Source organism: Mesoplodon densirostris, chromosome 12 (genome assembly GCF_025265405.1).
Source record: "Mesoplodon densirostris isolate mMesDen1 chromosome 12, mMesDen1 primary haplotype, whole genome shotgun sequence".
In the NCBI taxonomy this organism is placed as follows: Eukaryota; Metazoa; Chordata; class Mammalia; order Artiodactyla; family Ziphiidae; genus Mesoplodon; species Mesoplodon densirostris.
Genome location: NC_082672.1, coordinates 37,398,043 through 37,418,120, shown reverse-complemented (window position 1 = coordinate 37,418,120; position 20,078 = coordinate 37,398,043). Strand labels below are relative to the sequence as shown.

At 40.1% G+C, this 20,078-nt stretch overlaps 1 protein-coding gene across 3 annotated transcripts in view; it reads left to right on the top strand.

Annotated features, from left to right (window-relative positions):
- The window catches only part of TPD52L1 (TPD52 like 1), a 37,014-nt gene extending 22,313 nt beyond the window's left edge, over nt 1-14,701 (top strand). The window contains exons 3-7 of one of the 3 annotated variants that reach the window (XM_060114876.1): nt 227-328; nt 4,246-4,260; nt 5,870-5,908; nt 9,205-9,265; nt 14,573-14,701. In XM_060114876.1, the coding sequence (XP_059970859.1) occupies nt 227-328; nt 4,246-4,260; nt 5,870-5,908; nt 9,205-9,265; nt 14,573-14,701 (346 nt within the window). The remainder of the gene's footprint in view (nt 1-226; nt 329-4,245; nt 4,261-5,869; nt 5,909-9,204; nt 9,266-14,572) is intronic. The other 2 variants (XM_060114875.1, XM_060114877.1) reach the window with 2 other exon arrangements.
- The last annotated feature ends 5,377 nt before the right edge of the window (nt 14,702-20,078 follow it).

Below are 20,078 nucleotides of genomic sequence, written 5' to 3'. Positions count from 1 at the left end.
TATATGTATATTTTTCCTGAATTGAGATTTAATGGTCTGAGTTTCCCTCTGATGAGCGGCCACCAACCCATCCTCCCCAAACAATGAATAGAAACAATTACTTCTGTGGATCATCTTCCTAAATCTGGCTTGGAAAGGGAATTTTCAAAGTCAGGAGAGAGAAGTACGATGAAAGTTTTATGGGAAATCATGATATTATTATGATCTTTCTCTATTTTATTTCTAGCTACAAGAAAACACATGAAACTCTGAGTCACGCAGGGCAGAAGGCAACTGCAGCTTTCAGCAACGTTGGGACAGCCATCAGCAAGAAGTTTGGAGACATGAGGTACTGTGGGAAAGAACCACGGGAATGGGGCTAAGCCTTTGGCTTTCCGAGAAAAGGGGAGCATTATATATATATACATCAACTGGTCTTCCTAACACATTCTTTTTTTTAAGTTGGATTAAAATTTTATGTGGCTGATAGTATTGGTGACTGAGATACATTTTTTTTTTTTTTTTTTTTTTTTTTGCGGTATGCGGGCCTCTCACTGTTGTGGCCTCCCCCGTTGCGGAGCACAGGCTCCGGATGCGCAGGCTCAGCGGCCATGGCTCACGGGCCCAGCCGCTCCGCGGCATATGGGATCCTCCCAGACCGGGGCACGAACCCGTATCCCCTGCATCGGCAAGCGGACTCTCAACCACTTGCGCCACCAGGGAGGCCCCTGAGATACATTTTTATATTGGGACATTTTCTGCCTGAAGGTCAGCTTAGTGGGCCTGGTCCCAGAGATGCCCTTTCCACTAGGACCCGACCTAGTAGAAATAGAAGATAGAGGGTGCCTTTAATCACCAGTAATAAGGAGAGATTTCAAAAGAATGCAGCACACACTGAATTTTAATCACTGTAATTTAAACAATAAATTAAAATATGCCTTCAGTGGAATATTCTCTGATAAACCATTCTTGGTTACATTTTTATATATATCCAACTAGTACATGTATTTTTTCTATGCTAAATGCATAGATATTTATTCTTTTATTCTAAAAAGGTACCATATAGTATATGCTCCTGGTAGTATTCTTTCTTTACTTTAGCAATATATTGTTAATATGTTAATAAATGTTTATTGCATCTTCATTTTTTAAAAAAATATTTATTTTTGTCTGCATCGGGTCTTTGTTACTGCACGCAGGCCTTCTCTAGTTGCGGAGAGCAGGGGCCACTTCTCGTTGCGGTGTGCAGGATTCTCATTGCAGTGGCCTCTCCCGCTGCAGAGCACGGGCTCGAGGCTCAAAGGCTCAGTAGTTGTGGCTCATGGGCCCAGTTGCTCCATGGCACATGGGATCCTCCCGGAGCAGGGATCGAACCCATGTCCCCTGCATTGGCAGGTGGACTCCAAACCAGTGCACCATCAGGGAAGTCCTTACATCTTCATTTTTAATGGCTGTATTATCTTCCAGTGCATAGCTGTAGCAAAATTTTTAAACCAGTCCCTTTGCTCATTTTGGTTATTTTCAGTATTTGTTATATAAAATTAGGGTGAATATCAAGATTTTGAACTGAGAACCAAATGACCTCACTGTAGGCACCAGAAAAACAATGTAGTATTGACCATTTTTATTTTTCATATTATGTACTAGGAAGTTATCTTACATAGAGCTGTTACTCTCATTTTTTTTGCTTGTTTAAATACCTATCATAGTTTATTTTGAACTTGACTGATATGCTTAGGAGATTTTTCTGTATAAATCAATGTCATTTTTCTCTCTAGAAATCAAATTCACTTTTTAAAAACGTCTCAAGTACATTTTTTATTTCTTCTTTTTAAAAAATATGTGTATATTATTTTACTGGATTCTTAAACTATTGCTTTCTTTGTTACCCTGCAGCTTTGATACCTAGAGGCAAATATTTATATCTTTGTGTTTAAGTTATTTTTTGACGTCAAAAATTACTGGATTGTGCCCAATATTCATGCATCATCTTAACAACTTGGCATTCATGAGGCTAGAGTTAAGTAAGTACATGTGCATGAATCTGAGTACATTGCTTTATCTTCATTTTTGCTAATAAAGCAATAACAAAAAACAGTTAAAATTCTTCAGAGGCAGTGTGTGATGAACGGTAAATATTCTGAATTATGAATTAACCCTTACTTTATTATATAAAAATTTGCAGTCATTTCAATGGCATTAAAACATTTATCTACTAATTAAATAATTCCTTAAAACAGGAAAGACCTATCACCAGTTATATCCAAGAAAATATATTTTGTCATGTTTATAAAGTTTGTTCTCCACATTCTTAGTTGAAACCTTTCACTTGAACACTGGGATTCAGTGGCATAATACTGCCGAGTAGAGTAGTGTTTCTCTAACGGTAGCAGACCTTATGGACACCTCTGAAGCTTGATAAATGCATATTCTCAGATTCCACCTCTCTCTCCAAGGTTGCACCTCAGTAGGTCTTGGGTGGCGTCTAGGAATCTGTGGCTGTTCTCAGTTATAAATAGGGATAAGAGTAACAACGTCTTCAGTTTATTATACAAGTAGCAAAAGAGAGCCTGCTATGTATTAAGCACTCAATAAATGCCAGTTTTTACCTTTACTGAGTGACTGTCTCAGTTACAAGGTGACCCCACAGGACGGAAATTGCGAGAGTTCGTGAACAGGAGTGCAGTGTGTTTCATAAGTTGTAGAGAACGAAGGCTGTGTTTCACACGTGCAGCATGTTGACATACTCATGTTCCTACATGAGCTGGGCATAATATCAAGGTTGTGTTGACTGCCTTTCCTCCTCTTTCAGTGTGGCTTTGTTTTAGCATAATGGATAACTTGTTTCCCAGGAGTTCCAAACTTTTCATTAATTATTGCTCTGTGTAGAGGATAGAAAATTTCCATTACAAACTGTGGTAAAAATATTGGGAAATGTAGTCCACATTCAAATATGGGCCTGTAATATTTTGTAGACCTATATTTTCAGGCCTATATTTTTCTCAAACTATAATATCTAACATTTGAAATAAATGAGGATAACTGTGAAAGCAAAAAGTTTTACAAAGAATTGTTACTTTTATACTAGAACAAGTAATATATGTAAAAGTCATATTTGAAAAGTATTTAAGTTTAATATAATAACAATTCTCAAAAGAGAACAATTAGTAAGTTTTAAATTTTTCGTTCAAATTAATTTGCCAATTTATAAAATGATAGTGGGGAAATTTTAAAATTTTATTACAGGCATTTTACTTTGAACCCCTTTTCAGTTTGAAAGTATCATATTATTTTATATTTTGTTAGTTACACCATAAAATTCTTTTGTGAATTCTGGGAACAAATTTCTGAACTTCTTCAAAAAGATTGCCAGAAAAATTCAGATACCTGAGAAGAAAAACAGTACCTCTCAGTTATGTGGGTTTTTTGTTGTTGTTGTTGTTGTTGTTGTTGTTGTTGTTGTTGTTGTTGGCTGCACCACGAGGCTTACAGGATCCTGGTTCCCCAAACAGGGATCGAACTCGGGCCCTTGGCAGTGAGAGCTCAGAGTCCTAACCACTGGACCTCCAGGGAATCCCCTCTCAGTTTTTCTTTAAAATAATTAAAAGTTAATGCTTACAGGTTTTGAAAACCTAGAATTTGGGCCTTTTAATAACTGGATGAAAAGCACTATGTTAGGATTTAATTTAGATGTTTTATAAAAATAAATAATATTTCCTGAGCTAAGGTTCTCATTTTCTCCTGACTGCCACTAAATGAAGGCCCCTTAGCCTGGTCACGGAATTGCTCTGCCTTCTTCTCCACCTGTCAGGTAACGTGGTTAATAGCTACCTGACTAGACTGTTTTCTCTGAAGTTAAAATAAGGTCACATTTATGAAAGTACTCTGAAGAAACGCAAGCTATTAGAATCACTTTTATATTAATAATGTTGCCATCTTCTTGGGACTTCTCGGTGAATTTGTTCAAACTGTGTGTGATCTAGTGGAGAGGAAATCTTTGGAGGAGGCATGTGACTTTATTAGCGAATCCAGCCACCTCTATATATCCATGGGAAAAATAGTGAGAAGCACACGTACAGTAGGTTGGTAAAGTAATTGTGAAGACATTAAAAAGTCAGTGTACTCAAAAAGAGTAACAAATGGGGTCCCCTCATCTTTTCCTTGGGGCTCTTGAAAGAGGGGACAGCGGGCAGTGAGGCCGTTTCCTTGCATCCTGATGTGCTAACCCTGCTCCTGCTCTTCTCTCCTGTGCTGCTCTGGCTGCAGGTCTCACTCCATCGGGTAAGCGCTGCCCCCAGGGCCCTGCCAGCTCCCTAGCAGCCCCCTTCCTCCCCGGAGCCCCACTGTGGGTGCGCTTCAGCCAAAGACCAGGTCTCTGTTGCTGAGAGTGTTCACAGCCAGGGAGAGTTACAGGGTATAGGGCACCTAATGCATTTGAATCTATTTCAGCCCCTGTGTATCTCACTTCTGAATCATTTACACGACTTTCACTTGCTGAGCCATCCCTCAGGAGTCTCTTCCTGCATCATGCCTTCTTACACTGGCAGAGGTCCTTAGAATTCAGAGAAGAGGAAAGTGGCAATTGCGAGCTGCGTATGTTTACGAAACTTTCAGAAAGTGAAGTTGAGAAACAGGAGTTTTTTCCTCTAGATTGTCGTGTTTTTCTGAATTCCTAGTAACTGTTACTTAGGCAGATGATTCACCTTCAACTTTCTGTACCTTCTGAAGTTGAAGAGGAGAAAGGCCACCGGAAGATCTCAAATGTTAGCAAGCGTGCAACTGTCAGTCCCAGGTCCTTGAATTAAGCCTCCTTTTAGGTAGAATCTTATTACATGCCTTAAAATTTTTTTTTCTTAAGAAAACTACCTGTATTTAAAGAGATGAATAATTTATAATGCTGATGAAGTTCTTTTAGTAATTCTTTTTTTAATGTAACTTATGAGGAAATATTTACCTATGATTTCAAAATGGAGTGTCTAGGGTAAGACCGTAAGTATCCTCTGCACTTCTTTGTCCTTTTCTTTCTGAGTTCTAGTAAAGTGCCGCCCCTACTGATGACCTCAGTGGATATTGTTGGGGAAGGTGATGAGTCTGATCCCCTACCTGTTAGCTTCCTGGGAGAAGAGCAGGCCGGGACTGTGGTGGAAATTGGATGAGGGCATGCTAGCCTAGGAAAAGGGACCCCATTTTCCTTCCTCCCTTCCTGCAGCCTGATTTCCGAGTGGAACTCACATAGAAATAACAGGCAGTCGATCAGAGGGAAGACGAGTTAGCCGCTGTAGGATCAACAGGGTGAGAAGGCTGATGATCTTAAGAGTTCTCAGAAAAGTTGATCTTTGTACCAGATGTCCTGGGATGGATGCAGAAGCCCTGCCACCATGTTGGACTGTGTGAATTGCGTTTACCTGGCATGTGTTTCCTTGATTGACTCATGTTAACTGCATACAGTCCTCTGGAGTGCTTCTCTACAATGGAATGATTAGCTTTTAGCTGCCTGGCTCTATGTGCTGGGCACTGCCCCTTGCCCCTTACTGTCTTCCTGAACAGGAGAAGGGAGCTGGACCAGGAGGGCATGTCCACCAGCTGTTGGGTTGACCTGGGGCAAACCAGACAGTCTCCTCCTCTCCTCCCTGGCCTACAGGGAACCTACAGGAAGTAAAATAATATGCAGCTATGGACCACCTGGTCTCCTTATTCCTTTGGAAGTGACTGTGGCCCATCCTACCCAACAAGAGCAAATCTCATCTTGGTGGGGTGTGCAGGGAACACTTCACATAGTTGAAATTGCTGTTTTGAAACCGTGAATAGGGAGTTTCTCATGTACTTATATTGTGCTATCTTCTTTGTTCTTTCTTTTTTTTTTTCCCTTTAATCTGCTTTTGCCCTGAAGCTACTCCATTCGCCACTCCATAAGTATGCCTGCTATGAGGTAATCTGTGTAAATTATTTTACATAATATCAATGTAGAATGTGTATGAACTGTTAACTTTATTGATAACTTGTGGTTTTTTTCCTTCTTTATATAAAGGGAAATGCCATGACCTATCTTATGCTCTTTTCTGAAGGCCCTCAGGAAAAAAGGCTGACAATCCTGTAGAAGTATTGTAGGTGTAATGGGCTTGGGCTATTGACCAGACACACTGGTTTAAATCCAGCCACTCTTGATTTGTGTGACCTGAGACAAGTTATTTACCTATCTCTGTCTCTATTCTCTTATCCGTATACTGGAATAAATAAGACCTACCTCACATGGCTGTTGTGAGATGTGTAACCTGTGTAAAGCACGCAGTACAGGGCGTGGAACATTCCAAGCACACTTGCAAAGGTAGAAATCCTTTTATTCCCACAGAATTAAATGCAAGGCTGGGAGAAAGTTTAAATGAAAAGGTAGGAGTCAAAGAGGGCTACAGTTCTAGAAAGGATATCATTAGGATTTTTTAAGGGATATATTAAGGCAAAGAGTCTGTTGAACAATAAAAATGTCATTGAAATTACTGGTGAGATGAAAACTCCTGAGAAAGATGTTCCTCTCGCTTCCAGTTGGCGTGACTTAGTGATACAATCAGATAAAATCAAAATAATAGTAATAGAGTATAGAGGAATGAATGTTAGATTGGAATCAGGAGATGTTGGTTGTAGTCCAGTTCTGCTAGGGGTGAACTTGGCAGCCTTGGGAAGGTCACCTCAGTGACAGCAGTTTCATCATGTTTAAAAATAAGAGGCTAGAACCAGATTTACTGCTCTTCCCTTGGTGCTTCCAGGAGCCCTGGTGCTTCCTTGGGCTGCCCTGGTTGGGGCTCCGTGGGAGGGGATCTAGTCTCTGGGACTCTCCCTCACTTCAGTCAGAACTGTGCCTCCTCTTCCTGCTTTTATATTATATACTGTGGTGTGAATACATTCTAGAGGGAGTTCAGTTACTCTAAATAGTTTGAGCCCACTGAAGCCAAATTCTTTCCAGGGTCATTTGCAGTGCTACAGGTTTGTAGTTGTATATGACATGATTAAATCTGAATAAACAGTTTCTCCATATTCCCCAGCATGCACTCTAGTGTAATTTGATTAGAGGAATGTCTGTTTTATTATATCTGATGATGTCTCTTCTACACTGGGGTTATGTGGTTACTTTGGAAGTTTAACCACAGCATTTGATTTCCCTAATTTGGTGGTAAGTAGAGAGCATAGATTCAAGATGACTTAGTTCATATTTGACTTGCTTCCCCTAGAATAAAAACACCAGAATTGAGCAGTGCAGCCTGCAGCTCTGAGCTTCTTTACTTGTTAAATTTTAAGTCTGGGTGTCCAAAAAAGCCTTGAAAAAAAATTAATACGGTTTTCCTCTGTGAACCAGGAATCCATCTAGTGACTTATGGGTCAGATGTATTCCTTGTGAGCTTGCCTGAAATTAACTTTAAAAAAAAAAAAAAGATTTTGCTCAACTAACATAAACCATGAACCATTAGGCTGAACTGTCTGCCCACTGTGGTCCTGTGCACCTGATGGATGACAGGTAGTTAGTCATGTGACCAGCTTGGCCAAATGAAACATGCAGTGGAAGTAAAGTGCTAATAAGTGTACACTTCTGAATCACTCTTATGTAATTTCACTAATATTTCATCATGAGACAAGTACGGTGGAGGATTACTCACAGGAATTCAACTAATATTTGAGTCATATACAAGGTGTGATGTCATGCTTGGGCCCTCTGAACTCACCACTGTTACTTCATACAGCCTGGATGCAAATGCATTTGTGACCATCCAGAGCATCAGAGTCTTGAGAGACAATCCCTAATGAAGCCAAATTCATTCAAAAACATATCCTCTACATTAGTTTCCTCTTGATAGTATTAGAGCCATGCTACAGCCCACACCATACAATGAGGCCCTTTTTTTATAACCATCCGCCCTTATGAAGTTTCTTTAGGCCATTCCTCTTATTTTATTTCTTCTGCACTCAAGAGAGAATAGCAAGTGGCTTATCAAGTATAGTAACATTCAGTTGAATTTTTTGACCTGAAAATGATGGCAGTTGTTGTTGCTGAAAGCCAACATGAACACAAGATTTTTTTTTTTTTTTTTTTTTCCTTTTTGCGTTATGTGGGCCTCTCACTGTTGTGGCCTCTCCCGTTGCGGAGCACAGGCTCCGGACGCGCAGGCCCAGCGGCCATGGCTCACGGGCCCAGCCGCTCCGCGGCATATGGGATCCTCCCAGACCGGGGCACGAACCCGTATCCCCTGCATCGGCAGGCGGACTCTCAACCACTGCGCCACCAGGGAGGCCCTGAACACAAGATTTAAGACACATTTTTAATTCAGTTCCTGTTTCCTTAGTTGGACTTGGTGATATCATTTTTAATGGTAATGATGTCATTAAGTCATAATGTCATGTGACCAAATCCAGTATAGGAAACCAAAAAGCACCAAGTGAAAGATCTAAATCTTAAAGTTAAAGATGGTATGTAGATTATTTAACACAGTGAATGAGTCACAAATAAATTGTTGATAGACAGCAAAGGTTCTGTCTGGTAAGAACAAGTAAGCATATCTTCTTTGGGAGGAAATATAACACGTGCTAATAGCACCATTTTGATCAAGCATTGAACAAGTAGTGAATATATTTCAGCCTAAAATAATGGACGCACTGACTTTCAGAAACACTGCTTCCTGGATATTGAGAAAATGCTTAGTTTTAAAACTTCAAAGTTTGAAAACATGTGAACCTTTTTTTTCCTTTAGCTATTTCTGTCTTGTCTCACATTCACTAAAATAAATGACTTTTAAAATTCCAAGTGGGAAAACTCGAATGTGACGTTCTTCAGATAGACTTTCTATTGGTTATAAAATAACTGAGCTGGGAAAAGGAGTGTTATGATAGAAACAATTGATTAGTAAATGAAAAATTAAGCTATCACTCCTTTGACTCGTTGGAAATGATGTACGGTGCACCATGGAATTATGACAGTTGTATCCTTGCCAAATGCTCTATTATTCATTCTATAGTTATCTATTTTACTTAGAAAAATTCCATGTCGGGTTATGGTTTCTGGGTCTAACCTAGCAGAAGTGAAATAAATTTTAAAACATGGTTGGTGTTGGTGGCAAACCAGCAACTAGCTCTGGTGCAGAGGTGATGTCTGCAAGTAAGAGCAGAAACCAGGCAGCACAGCACGATTGCTAAGACAGCTAGGTCTTCGGATCTGACCTCTTTTTTTTTTTATTATTTTAGGAATTCTCCTACTTTCAAATCATTTGAGGAGAGGGTTGAGACAACTGTCACAAGCCTTAAGGTACAGATAAAGTGAATTTTGTGTCGCTGGGTTCATTGAATCAGGACAGCTTAGGCATTGCTGCCATTGGCTCCAAAGGTGGGGCTACCAGCATTTGATGCAGCCAAGAAGGCAGCAGTGCACAGAGTCACTTTTCTTCACATATAAATCTATAAAGAAAACCAATATTGAATAGTGTTACTGTAGCCATACCAAGTTGTTTCTATAAATAAATCATTCAGAAGTGAACTGTTCGTTAAAGCGAATTGGAATTTGTGTTGATCTGTTCACTGGTTAGAACTCTTAATGCTGCCCCCCAAGAAGCAGATATGTGATAGATGACTGTAGATAGGACAAAGGATCTGTGAACTCTGAAATTAGAGTGTAAGTGAAAGTTCAGTAACAGCTCAGAGCTCCTCTGGTTTGGACACAGACCAGTAGAAATGAACTTGTCTCCATGCGCTATCCTGCCATCCACCGCCCATCAACACCACTTGCCTGCTCCACTCACAGACTGAGCAAAGCACAGCGTGGTTATCATGGAGGGAAAATAAAGCTGAATCACAAAATGCATTATTTTGTAATAGTGCATTTGTTCCCTGGGTATAAACTGAAAGTATACCTGTTCTATAGTCGGTGCTAAAAAAAAAAAATTCATTGAATTTATTGTTTGAGCATAGATAAGTTAATGTACAGAGGGTAAAAGAGCAAAAGTAACATCAGTCTAGTCCTAAAGGTATAGACTGTTTAAAACAGGAAAAGTCATTGATACTACTAAGATTTTTTAAAGATACCACCTAAACTTAATTACATCTTGATATCATTATCACTATTTTACATACAATCCATTTCTGTATTTCCCTATTACTAGGAAAATTAAGAATATGTGTGATCTTTAATCAGATCAAAAGCACATATAGGCTCATGCTGATTACCCAGCTGCTTCTGAATCATACAACCCTCACATGTGCTGCCAGATGAGAGTCTGTGAGGGTATAAGTTATTCCTTAGTCGAGGTCTTAGATGCTCTTATTGATTTTGACCTGGAGGGTCTTTCCCCTTAGAAGAGGCTTTCACATAGTCTTCTCTCTTCCAGACCTGTGATTAGGTGTTTAAGGCTCAAGAATGAAATTATTACTCAACATTTACCATGCTTTCATTGATTTCATTTACCAGCAGTCTCTAGTTGTGCAGTTTTACTGCTCTGCCTATCAACATTGTCATTTACTGAGGGACCCGGAGGAGCCATTAAATTGCCGCTGTTTGTAGGAAAACCTTTCTATGGGTAGAGACCTGCAGTGTCACAGACACTTCTCATGCCAGAATATCTAGTTTCAAAACAAAAGATTCTAAAAACCCCAGGAGTTAATTTCTCAACATTTGGTTCTCAGCCTTAGTCAATCCAAGAAGGAGGGATTCTGTTGTCAAGTTCTGACATAGGAGAAGTTGTACTTTTTAGGTTTTCTTTAGAAGAAGGAGGTATGAAGAAGCAAAAGAAGAATAAAGAACAACCTGTTTTCATTTGCTTTGGGGAAACTCTGGTTAGCTCACAGTTCATATATGAGTTAAGTGTCTGATCCACACTGTCAGCCTCTCACTTTTCTCACCGCATCTGGATGGAAGGTACAAGGCCTGCCGCCTTCCTCAGACATGCACAAAACTAACTCAGCCAACTGGATACTAGCCTGTGTCAAGACCTCCTGAAAGCAGATTCTGTGTCTGCATGATTGTCCATGGGTTTAACAAGACTCACAGCCCACCCACCGCCTAGTTTCTCTTTCTCTGCCCACACAGGCAACGGAGAATAGCTAATAATCATGCTGTGTGTCAAATCTCCCACTTCCTCAATAATTACAAAGTTCTCATTCCTTTTTTCCCCTCCAGACTAAACAATAGATGTTTAACCCTTCTGTGTATAGTTTATGTTCTGCATAGTTTTCTTTTGTGTTCTGAATCTTCTCCAAAACTTCTGTAACTTTTCAATCCTGAGGTTATTTCCTGCTGAGGGAATGACTCATGAATCAGTACAGATGAGTGAAATTCCTTGCAGGTCTATATGCTGTATTTCCACTCACACATCCTGCTTTAAGCTTGATTTTTCAAACACCACTTAAAAGGAATCGTGTTCATATTTGTGTTCTATTAGAAGTAATGTTCTGCTGTGAAGCGAGGTCCGTTCCTGCCATCTTCGCACACAATCTGTCACACCATCTGGCATTTGCACCCAATGGATTGTTCTTATTTTATACCCAATTGTGTAGATAGTTTGATTTTCCATGAAAAACTTGCCAGTTCATCAAAATCATATAAAATGTAGTCCTTTCTGCCTACATCCTTGTAATACATCAATGTATTACTTGACATCTTGGCTGGTCTCACCTGTACACTCAATAAGCACAATTTCTATTTCATCTAAAACAAGCAAACAGAAAACAGACCCAGAATCAGCTCCTATGAAACCATATTTGGAATGTTCTACTATGTTCCAGTGAATCATAAGCAACTACATCCCCTCCGACCGTTCTGCACCCATGTCAAGCAGAACATATTTTTAGTGCCCCTACTTTTTGGTGAGCACATTGTACAGCCTGAATTAAAACCATTTAAGAAAGTAAGATATGGGCTTCCCTGGTGGCGCAGTGGTTGAGAGTCCGCCTGCTGATGCAGGGGACACGGGTTCGTGCCCCGGTCCGGGAAGATCCCATATGCCATGGAGCGGCTGGGCCCGTGAGCCGTGGCCGCTGAGCCTGCGCGTCCGGAGCCTGTGCTCCGCAACGGGAGAAGCCACAACAGTGGGAGGCCCGTGTACGGCAAAAAAAAAAAAAAAAAAAAAAAAGTAAGATATACTTACTCTTTCTTTGTGTCCTTTCAACCGGATACTTTTTTTTTTTTTTCCTTTTTTGTGGTATGTGGGCCTCTCACTGTTGTGGCCTCTCCCGTTGCGGAGCACAGGCTCCGGATGCACAGGCTCAGCGGCCATGGCTCACGGGCCCAGCCGCTCCGCGGCATGTGGGATCTTCCTGGACCGGGGCACGAACCCACGTCCCCTGCATCGGCAGGTGGACTCTCAACCACTGCGCCACCAGGGAAGCCCTCAACCGGATACTTTTATTATGAAAGATCAGGAAGCCCAGGTCAGTAATTCAAATAATTTTTTTTTGCAAAGAGCAGTTATAGTGTTGGGGACACAGTGACAACTTCTTGGATGAAAAACCATTTTGAAGGGAAGGGTCCGGGAGAAGCTTATTGTTCACATCTCTGCTTAAGCAGGTCCTTGGCTAAAGTATTGTAGTGTGTGGTTATTAAACCCGCATGGTTAGGAAACCCCTTTAGTCCACTCCTTTCTTGGCCAAACTGCTTTATTTCCAAGTGGTTTCCTCCTTCTTTATTTTTCTATTTTGATTTGAGAAATCAAGAACTAGAAGAGAAGAACAAAACAAAGCCCAGAAGAAAACATCAGTAATTGGTATTCACCTGATTTCAACACTGTGTGACTTCTGTTGCTAAAGAGAATGCGACCAAAGAGGAGGATGGGAACTATTAATAGAGTTAATTACATTGAATTAATCTTGCCTCTCTCAGAAAAGAAATAACCATAGTGAACAATCAGAGAGTTGAAACCAACCCCCTGCTTCTTTCCAGTGCTAAGATAACAGAGTGGAGGAGGGATCAGTGCTCTGTCCCTGAGGTCTGCAAACTAAGGTTTATGGGCCAGATTCAGCTGGTTGCCTATTTTTGAGCCATCTGTATGTTAAGAATGGTTTTCACTTTTTTTTTTTTTTTTTTTTTCTGTGGTACGCGGGCCTCTCACTGTTGTGGCCTCTCCCGTTGCGGAGCACAGGCTCCGGACGCGCAGGCTCAGCGGCCATGGCTCACGGGCCTAGCCGCTCCGCGGCATGTGGGATCTTCCCGGACCGGGGCACGAACCCGTGTCCCCTGCATCGGCAGGCGGACTCTCAACCACTGCGCCACCGGGGAAGCCCTCACTTTTTTTTTAATGGTTAAAAAAAAATCAAAGGAAGAACAATATTTTGTGATTTGAAAATTAAATTACACGAAATTCACATTTCAGTGTCCATTCATACAGCCTTTATGGAACACAGCCATGCTCATTCACTTGTGTATTATCTTGGCTGCTTTCTACAATGGCTGATTTGAGTGTTTGTGACAGAGACGATGTGGTTCCCAAGCCTAAAATATTTATAATCTGTCACTTTCCAGAAGGAGTTTTCCAATCCCAAGCAGAGTGGAAAAATTCAACTTAGTAACTGAACTCACAGAGGCAGAGAGGGATTTTAATAACAATGGGAGAAAAGTTTGTGTGTGATTTGCGATGACTGAACTGCTTTTAAATCCTGGTTAAGGTTTTAAAAGGGCAGGCCAGGCAATTGGCAGGTACATTTCCCTGTGTGGTTTATATCCTTGTGAGTGATCATAAGTGACAGTGAGGTGTGGACAACATTTTGGGAAGAGCAACATCTTCTATTCTATACCTTTCTTTTCCTCAAAGTATTTTTCCATATTGTTAATGGTTAAAGGAAGGCCAATGTGGCCATTAACAAGACTTGCATTAAGCATTGTGGACCATTAAATATTCTTTTGAGAGACCTTATAATAAGGAATTTTTCAAAATACTTAACCATGTTTCTTAATTATAAATTGATTTCTTCCTGACTATATTCTTATTAGCCAATAACAAGGACACAAAAAGAGAGCTTCGTAAAGCATCATAACTTTGCATTTTAAGGTATATTCCTCCTATAAAGACAACTGCCTGGAAAGATGTGAGAGGAGCAGTGCTTAAGCCATGATTCATCTCCAACTCTCAAAGTATTAGAAACCAGAAATCATGTTCCATTGAGCCACTCTGCTTTTCAAGAGACATTGTTCAGAAATCCAGATTGCCTTGCTAAATCCCAAATGGAAAACTCAAGCTGGAGTCAACTAAAAGGCGTTCACACATTTGTGAAATTGGGGGAATTTATCTAATATCCCATTCCATTTGATTAAATCGGTTCTCTGGGTGAGTGAGTAGATGGTGCAAATCCACAGATCTGCATACGCCCCTGAAGGGACTGAGAATTTTAGATGTAGAAGACACAGAGAGAGAGTCGCTAAATCTGTACAAATTAAAGTTTCGAGTCCAGTCGCGGAACCCAAATATGAATGATATCCTAGCCCCGTGCTAAAGGAAACTAACTTCTCTACAGCCTTTGCATCCCCTTTCAAGAAAACAAGTAAATTTGTGAACTTGAAAGCAGTCGATCTTATTTTTAAAATTACAGAAATAACGAAATAACTGCATGTGTGCGTCTCAACCCGTTTCAGACGAAAGTAGGCGGGACGAACCACGGCGGAGGCAGTTTCGAGGAGGTGCTGAGCTCCACGGCCCAAGCCAGCGCGCAGAGCTCGGCCGGCGGCCCCCGGCGGGCAGAGGGGGAGGAGCTGCAGTGCTAGGGCCCCGCCCGCGCCCGCAGCCGCCTCCAGGGACCCTGCCCTGCCCGCGCGCATCCGGATATGAAGACCAGAATCCCACTGGAAGACCCAGGCCTTGACCTTGTTCTTCAGATGGCTTCTCCTGAAAGTTTAATTAAATGATTTCCACTTGAATTTGTGTTGATGATGGACCACGTCACCATCACACTTTAGTATTCATAGATTGTCATCTTTTAAAATGTCGGCTTCAGGTACACAGTTGGTCACGACCCTTGTTTTTTGTGTAATTCAACGTATTTTCCAAACATGTAGCTATTAATTATTTGCTTTGATTTTTGCTTGGACTCCTGTACGAAGTGCATGTCTTCGAAGGCTCGGTGCCCCCTTCCAGTTCTGTCCACAGGATGGAGCTCTTTCTGACCGTCTCTAGCAGTGAATGGGATGACACTAAGAATTTCATGAAACTGTTTCCGATCTCCCTCGCCTACTTTAATTCCTTATGTTTATTTAAGCAATTAAAATAATTGATTTTAATGACGACTTTGAATTCTTAATTTCTTTACGTTTCAGTTCTGCTGATGACCTTGAAAGGTGGTAGGTATAATTCTGCAGATGCTATTTTAAATCAACTTCTGCTAATTTGGGAAATATGAGAGAGGATATGTAAGTAATTATAACCTCAACTACCTTAGGATGCTGAAACAATCTACGATTCTAAAATTCTCTCTAATCTACCTAGAGTGGTACTTAACTTCGTAACTACTGAGTTAAGTAGGCAAGAGATAGCTGAAAAGGGAATTGCTAGAAAATGGGAGAAGCAGAGTTCCGCAACTGTTTCCAGTTTGCAAATTGCTCACAAGAATGAAAAAAGCATCAATCAGTACAATCAGATTTCTGCAGTACTGTTTACCTTCCACATCATATGCTTCTTTTTTCTTCTAAATGGGAACATACATTTGTTATTAGGTAGAAGGTAGCATTTGTTGTTAGTAGCATCCTATAGCTACATTTTTTAAATGTACACTGTAGAATGTAGAATAGACCTACCAACTAAAAACTCAAAATTTAAATAAGCAATATATATAACTATATATTATATATAAATAATATATAATCCATATAATATACATAATATAGATAGCAATATATATAACTATATATTATATATAAAATATTCATATAATATACATAATATACATAATAAAATAATATATAATCCATATACATAATATAGATACATAATATACATAATATATATAATAGATAATGTATAATATATACATAATGTATAATCCATATAGTATACAATATATATAACTATATATTATATATAAATATATAATCCATATAATATACATAATATAGATAGATAGTAACTTCATTGTTCATTTTATAACTTACTATTAAATAGAAGTGGATATATGTAAATAGTGAAATAAGACCAACCTAAAAATTTCTATTGAAGTTAATGGAGCAGGACAATCCATACACCTAACTGAAAATCGAATTGTTTCAGGGCCATATAATCTCTGAGCCCTGAAATCTCAGGAGCAATAGGTGTGGGGCTATAAACTTGAACCAGAGTGGACAAAGGAGCCCTGCCAGTAGGAGCGTTGGCATTCTCCCTAATTTATCCTTCCAGCCTGCTGGTTGAAGCCAAACCTTGTCCAGCTGGCTTGTGACTGTGTTGCTCACCCACTGCTGCAGTGTGTCCTTGGTCTCTCTGTGACCAATCTGCAGTTGCCTGGTCACCTTTTGTAAACTCACTGCCACCTTCTTTTTGATTGCATTCAGCATGCTGTATTGTATTAGAAAATGCAGTTATGTTGCTATAAACATATTTTCATTCACCAACCCATTTCTGCACACAATAGTCTCAACCCTACAATCTGAAAACACAGTATTAAAATTAGGTAGAAAAATAATCAAGAAAATTAGTGTTAATGCCTCAAAGCTCAAATAAAATAAAATAAATTTTATCTGTTTATTTTATTTTATTTATTTATTTTAATTTTTTTTGGCTGTGCCAGGTCTTAGTTGCCGCCATGCAGAATCTAGTTCCCTGACCAGGGATTGAACCCGGGTCCCCTGCATTGGGAGCACGGAGTCTTAACCACTAAACCACCAGGAAAGTCCCTAGCTGTTTATTTTAAACCATTCTTCAAAAATTCTTATTTCATCAGTTTTGTAAAACCTATATTCACATCACCTCTATTAATTGAAAAGTTTGTTTTAATTAAAATTATGCCCTCTGATCTGGGAGCGATATAATGGCCATGACATATCTTTTTTCCTTTTGTCATGAGATGTGTGAGTAGAATAATTAAATCAGTTGTTGTTGGTAGGTCTCATCTTCTCACTGCTTAATCACTCAGGAGCTGCTCGTGTCTCCCTGACTTTGCACAGGCAAGTGTGTCCCCACTTGACTGGCCGCTGAGTTGCCCTATTTTGTCCAGCTGGGCTTAGTTCACATGCAGTAGTTTAAAGTGTTCCACAAGTACTGAACGGTATTTGCACACAATGGACATAGCCTTTTGCTAACAAATCAAAACGACTTCAGGTCAGGCCAGCCAAGTATACGAAATGCCACATGTATGATACCAAAAGTGCATCTCAATAATTGAAAATTCCAATGTGAATTGTGATTACAAAATAAACTTTTTTTTAAGTAAGCCATTCTGTAATTTAACCATTCATTACTTTTTAAATCCTGTTGCTTTGATGGAAAATATTCAGAAATTTACACTGCAAATTTATCTTAAACTCATATCTCGTAGACTATGACTATCGGTAGGTCATGTCAGCAAAGCAATCTGTATCTTTCCCTAAATTACACATTTTCTTATAAATCTGCTCTTGAACCATAGACAACAGAACAAACTGCCCTGATAAGCCATGACACTCACAGTGGTCAACGTGAAGAGAACTCTGGGAATCTAAGCGGCTCTTCTGCCACAGTGCATTGTTCCAAAATTACCCATCAGCTTGAAAGTTGTTGAACTTCACTGTAAAATGGTGCATAAGGTTGTGAACTTTAACCCCAAGCCTCTCCTCTCACTTTTTATTAAATTGGAGTGTGGATGGGTACAATAAAGGAAGGTGGTGATAAGGTTAGAAAGTGATATAAATATATGTAAAGCAATTTCTTCAAACCTGGCGTTCAAATATAATTTCAAACTATATTTGGCAAAATCTTAGTTATTTTTGATAATCTTAATTTAAAAATGGTAAAATTCTTTATTCTACATTTCTACTTTGTTTCTACCATAAAGAGTATATATATCAAGGCAAACCACAAATAACATTATCCTAAGTCTCCCATAGAAGTCATCCCCAATCTCACTTTTGTCTATAAAGACTGGCAAGTTACTTAAATAAAAATGCTGGGTACAGAGGATTCTCTTCCCAAGGCACTTCGTTAGTCATTTATCCCAGAGCATATGTTACAAGACTTTAAGATGAACAGGTTGGCCATTCTGTTAGAATTAGTATTTGTTAAATATAAGGGCATTGAGAATTACAGAAGAGCTAGGGAAATGGTAGCCCACAGACAATGGGAAAACAAGGAATTGTTTTGGAGACAGAACCACCCCCACCTCCACCCGACCCGGATCAGCCCCAGGGACCAGGCAGGGAGAACTAGCCTGAGGTGCCCCCTGCAGACCAACCCTTCCAAATGCTCCTCTTTTTGAGTGCGGGGTAGTCTCTTCCTCATTACCAAGAGGTAACAAAGAATTATGTTTTTGTTGAGTTCATGTTGGAGGAGGTCATCAGGAGGATGTGACCACCAGCTGACCAGAGAGCTGGGCCCAGGCAATTGGAGCCTACTCACCCCCATCCCTGTGCGTGTAATGTGTGTTCCACCTACCATTCCCACACTAGGAGCTGTTTCAAGGATGCTGCCTTGAGACGGTAATGGTTGAGACCATCTGGACGGTACACATGACTGACTGAAGCCAGTTAAACCTTCTATATAAACTCAAGATTCTGACAGGCGAGTGCAGAGATCTTGTCTTGAGGCCGCTCCAGACAAGCTGCATACGTAAGTTGCCTTGCTTATGAACTGGCCACCTACTAAGCTGGAGTGGCTGCCTCTTCTGCAGTCTCTCCTTGCCCTCCGTGTAGGGGAGCCAGTCTGCGAACCAACAGTTCAACCCAAGAATAATTATTTACTCGGCAACATAGTTCTAGGGTTTGTTATTCAGAAGACCAGTTCCAGACAAGTAGCACAGGTATCTAAGAAGAAAAAAACATTAGATTGATAATGCTTAACTATTTGTAGACATTGGCTGGTGAATGCAATAGCTATCTTCTTTTACTGATCTTCGTTTTGTTCTTATTAAAGGATATTTTATTTACAACACCATTACATTTTGTTTTTAAATTAATTAGCCCAATAAGGAAGGTTTAGGACTAAGTGTGAACCCTCATTTGGTAGGTAAATGGAAAACTGAGATAATGATTGTGACCAGTATTAAGTCTGACCCAGTAAAGACTTCGAGAGTCTCTGTGTGGATTTATGAAAATTACAGCAGGCAAACAACCCAAATCAAACTCCAGGGCCACAGAAAATCTTCTGGTTATAAATATTTGAACTTTATCAAGGGTTATTTTGTGTGCATGTTTTCATGCCAGGAGAAAAAACTCCAAAACACTGATAGATATAGTTGTTTTCTTCTTAACCATATCTCCAATTAATAACCAGACTTTGCTGACTTTCAACTATTTACTGCTTTTTACATACTGTTGCTGTGATGCAACAGCATTTCAGTGCAGAGCAGCACTGCTCTTTTCAATGCAGATCAGCTCTATGTACACATTCGTGTTGCTGCTAAAGAGATCATGCACCTTGCTTCCGGCAGATTGGGTATCCATGGTTACTGCAAAGAGTTTCCAAAGAAACGGTGCCTAGGATTCTCACCATGCCAGCCTTTTTAGGCCTTCTTCAAATGGAAACTGATATCTGAATTAAAGGGACAGGCATCATGCTCCCACCAAACTACTGAGCAGGTTTGCATGGATAGCCTTCCTTTCCTCACCGTTCAGTGGCTGTGCAACATGTAAAGGCAAGCGGGCAGATTACTTACCCTATGAAAGGGAAATGAGGGGAAGAAGTCGGGTCTGATGTATTCTCTCCATAAGGTCCCGTGACCCAGTAATAACTCATATATTTCTCATCTGGTGATAAATATTCTTATCATCAAGGTCTGAAGAATATAAATCAACCAGGGAAAAACAGGAAGAGAAATGCCATTTGAGGCCGCATGCCCAGATTTATATCCCCAAATGAGAGAAAGGATTGAGGGTGACGGGGGCAGAACCAGTTACCAGGTTTACGAGTCTGTGATCAGGGACCTAAAGCAGATCATAGTGAATTAAAAACCTGGCTGCAGAATCT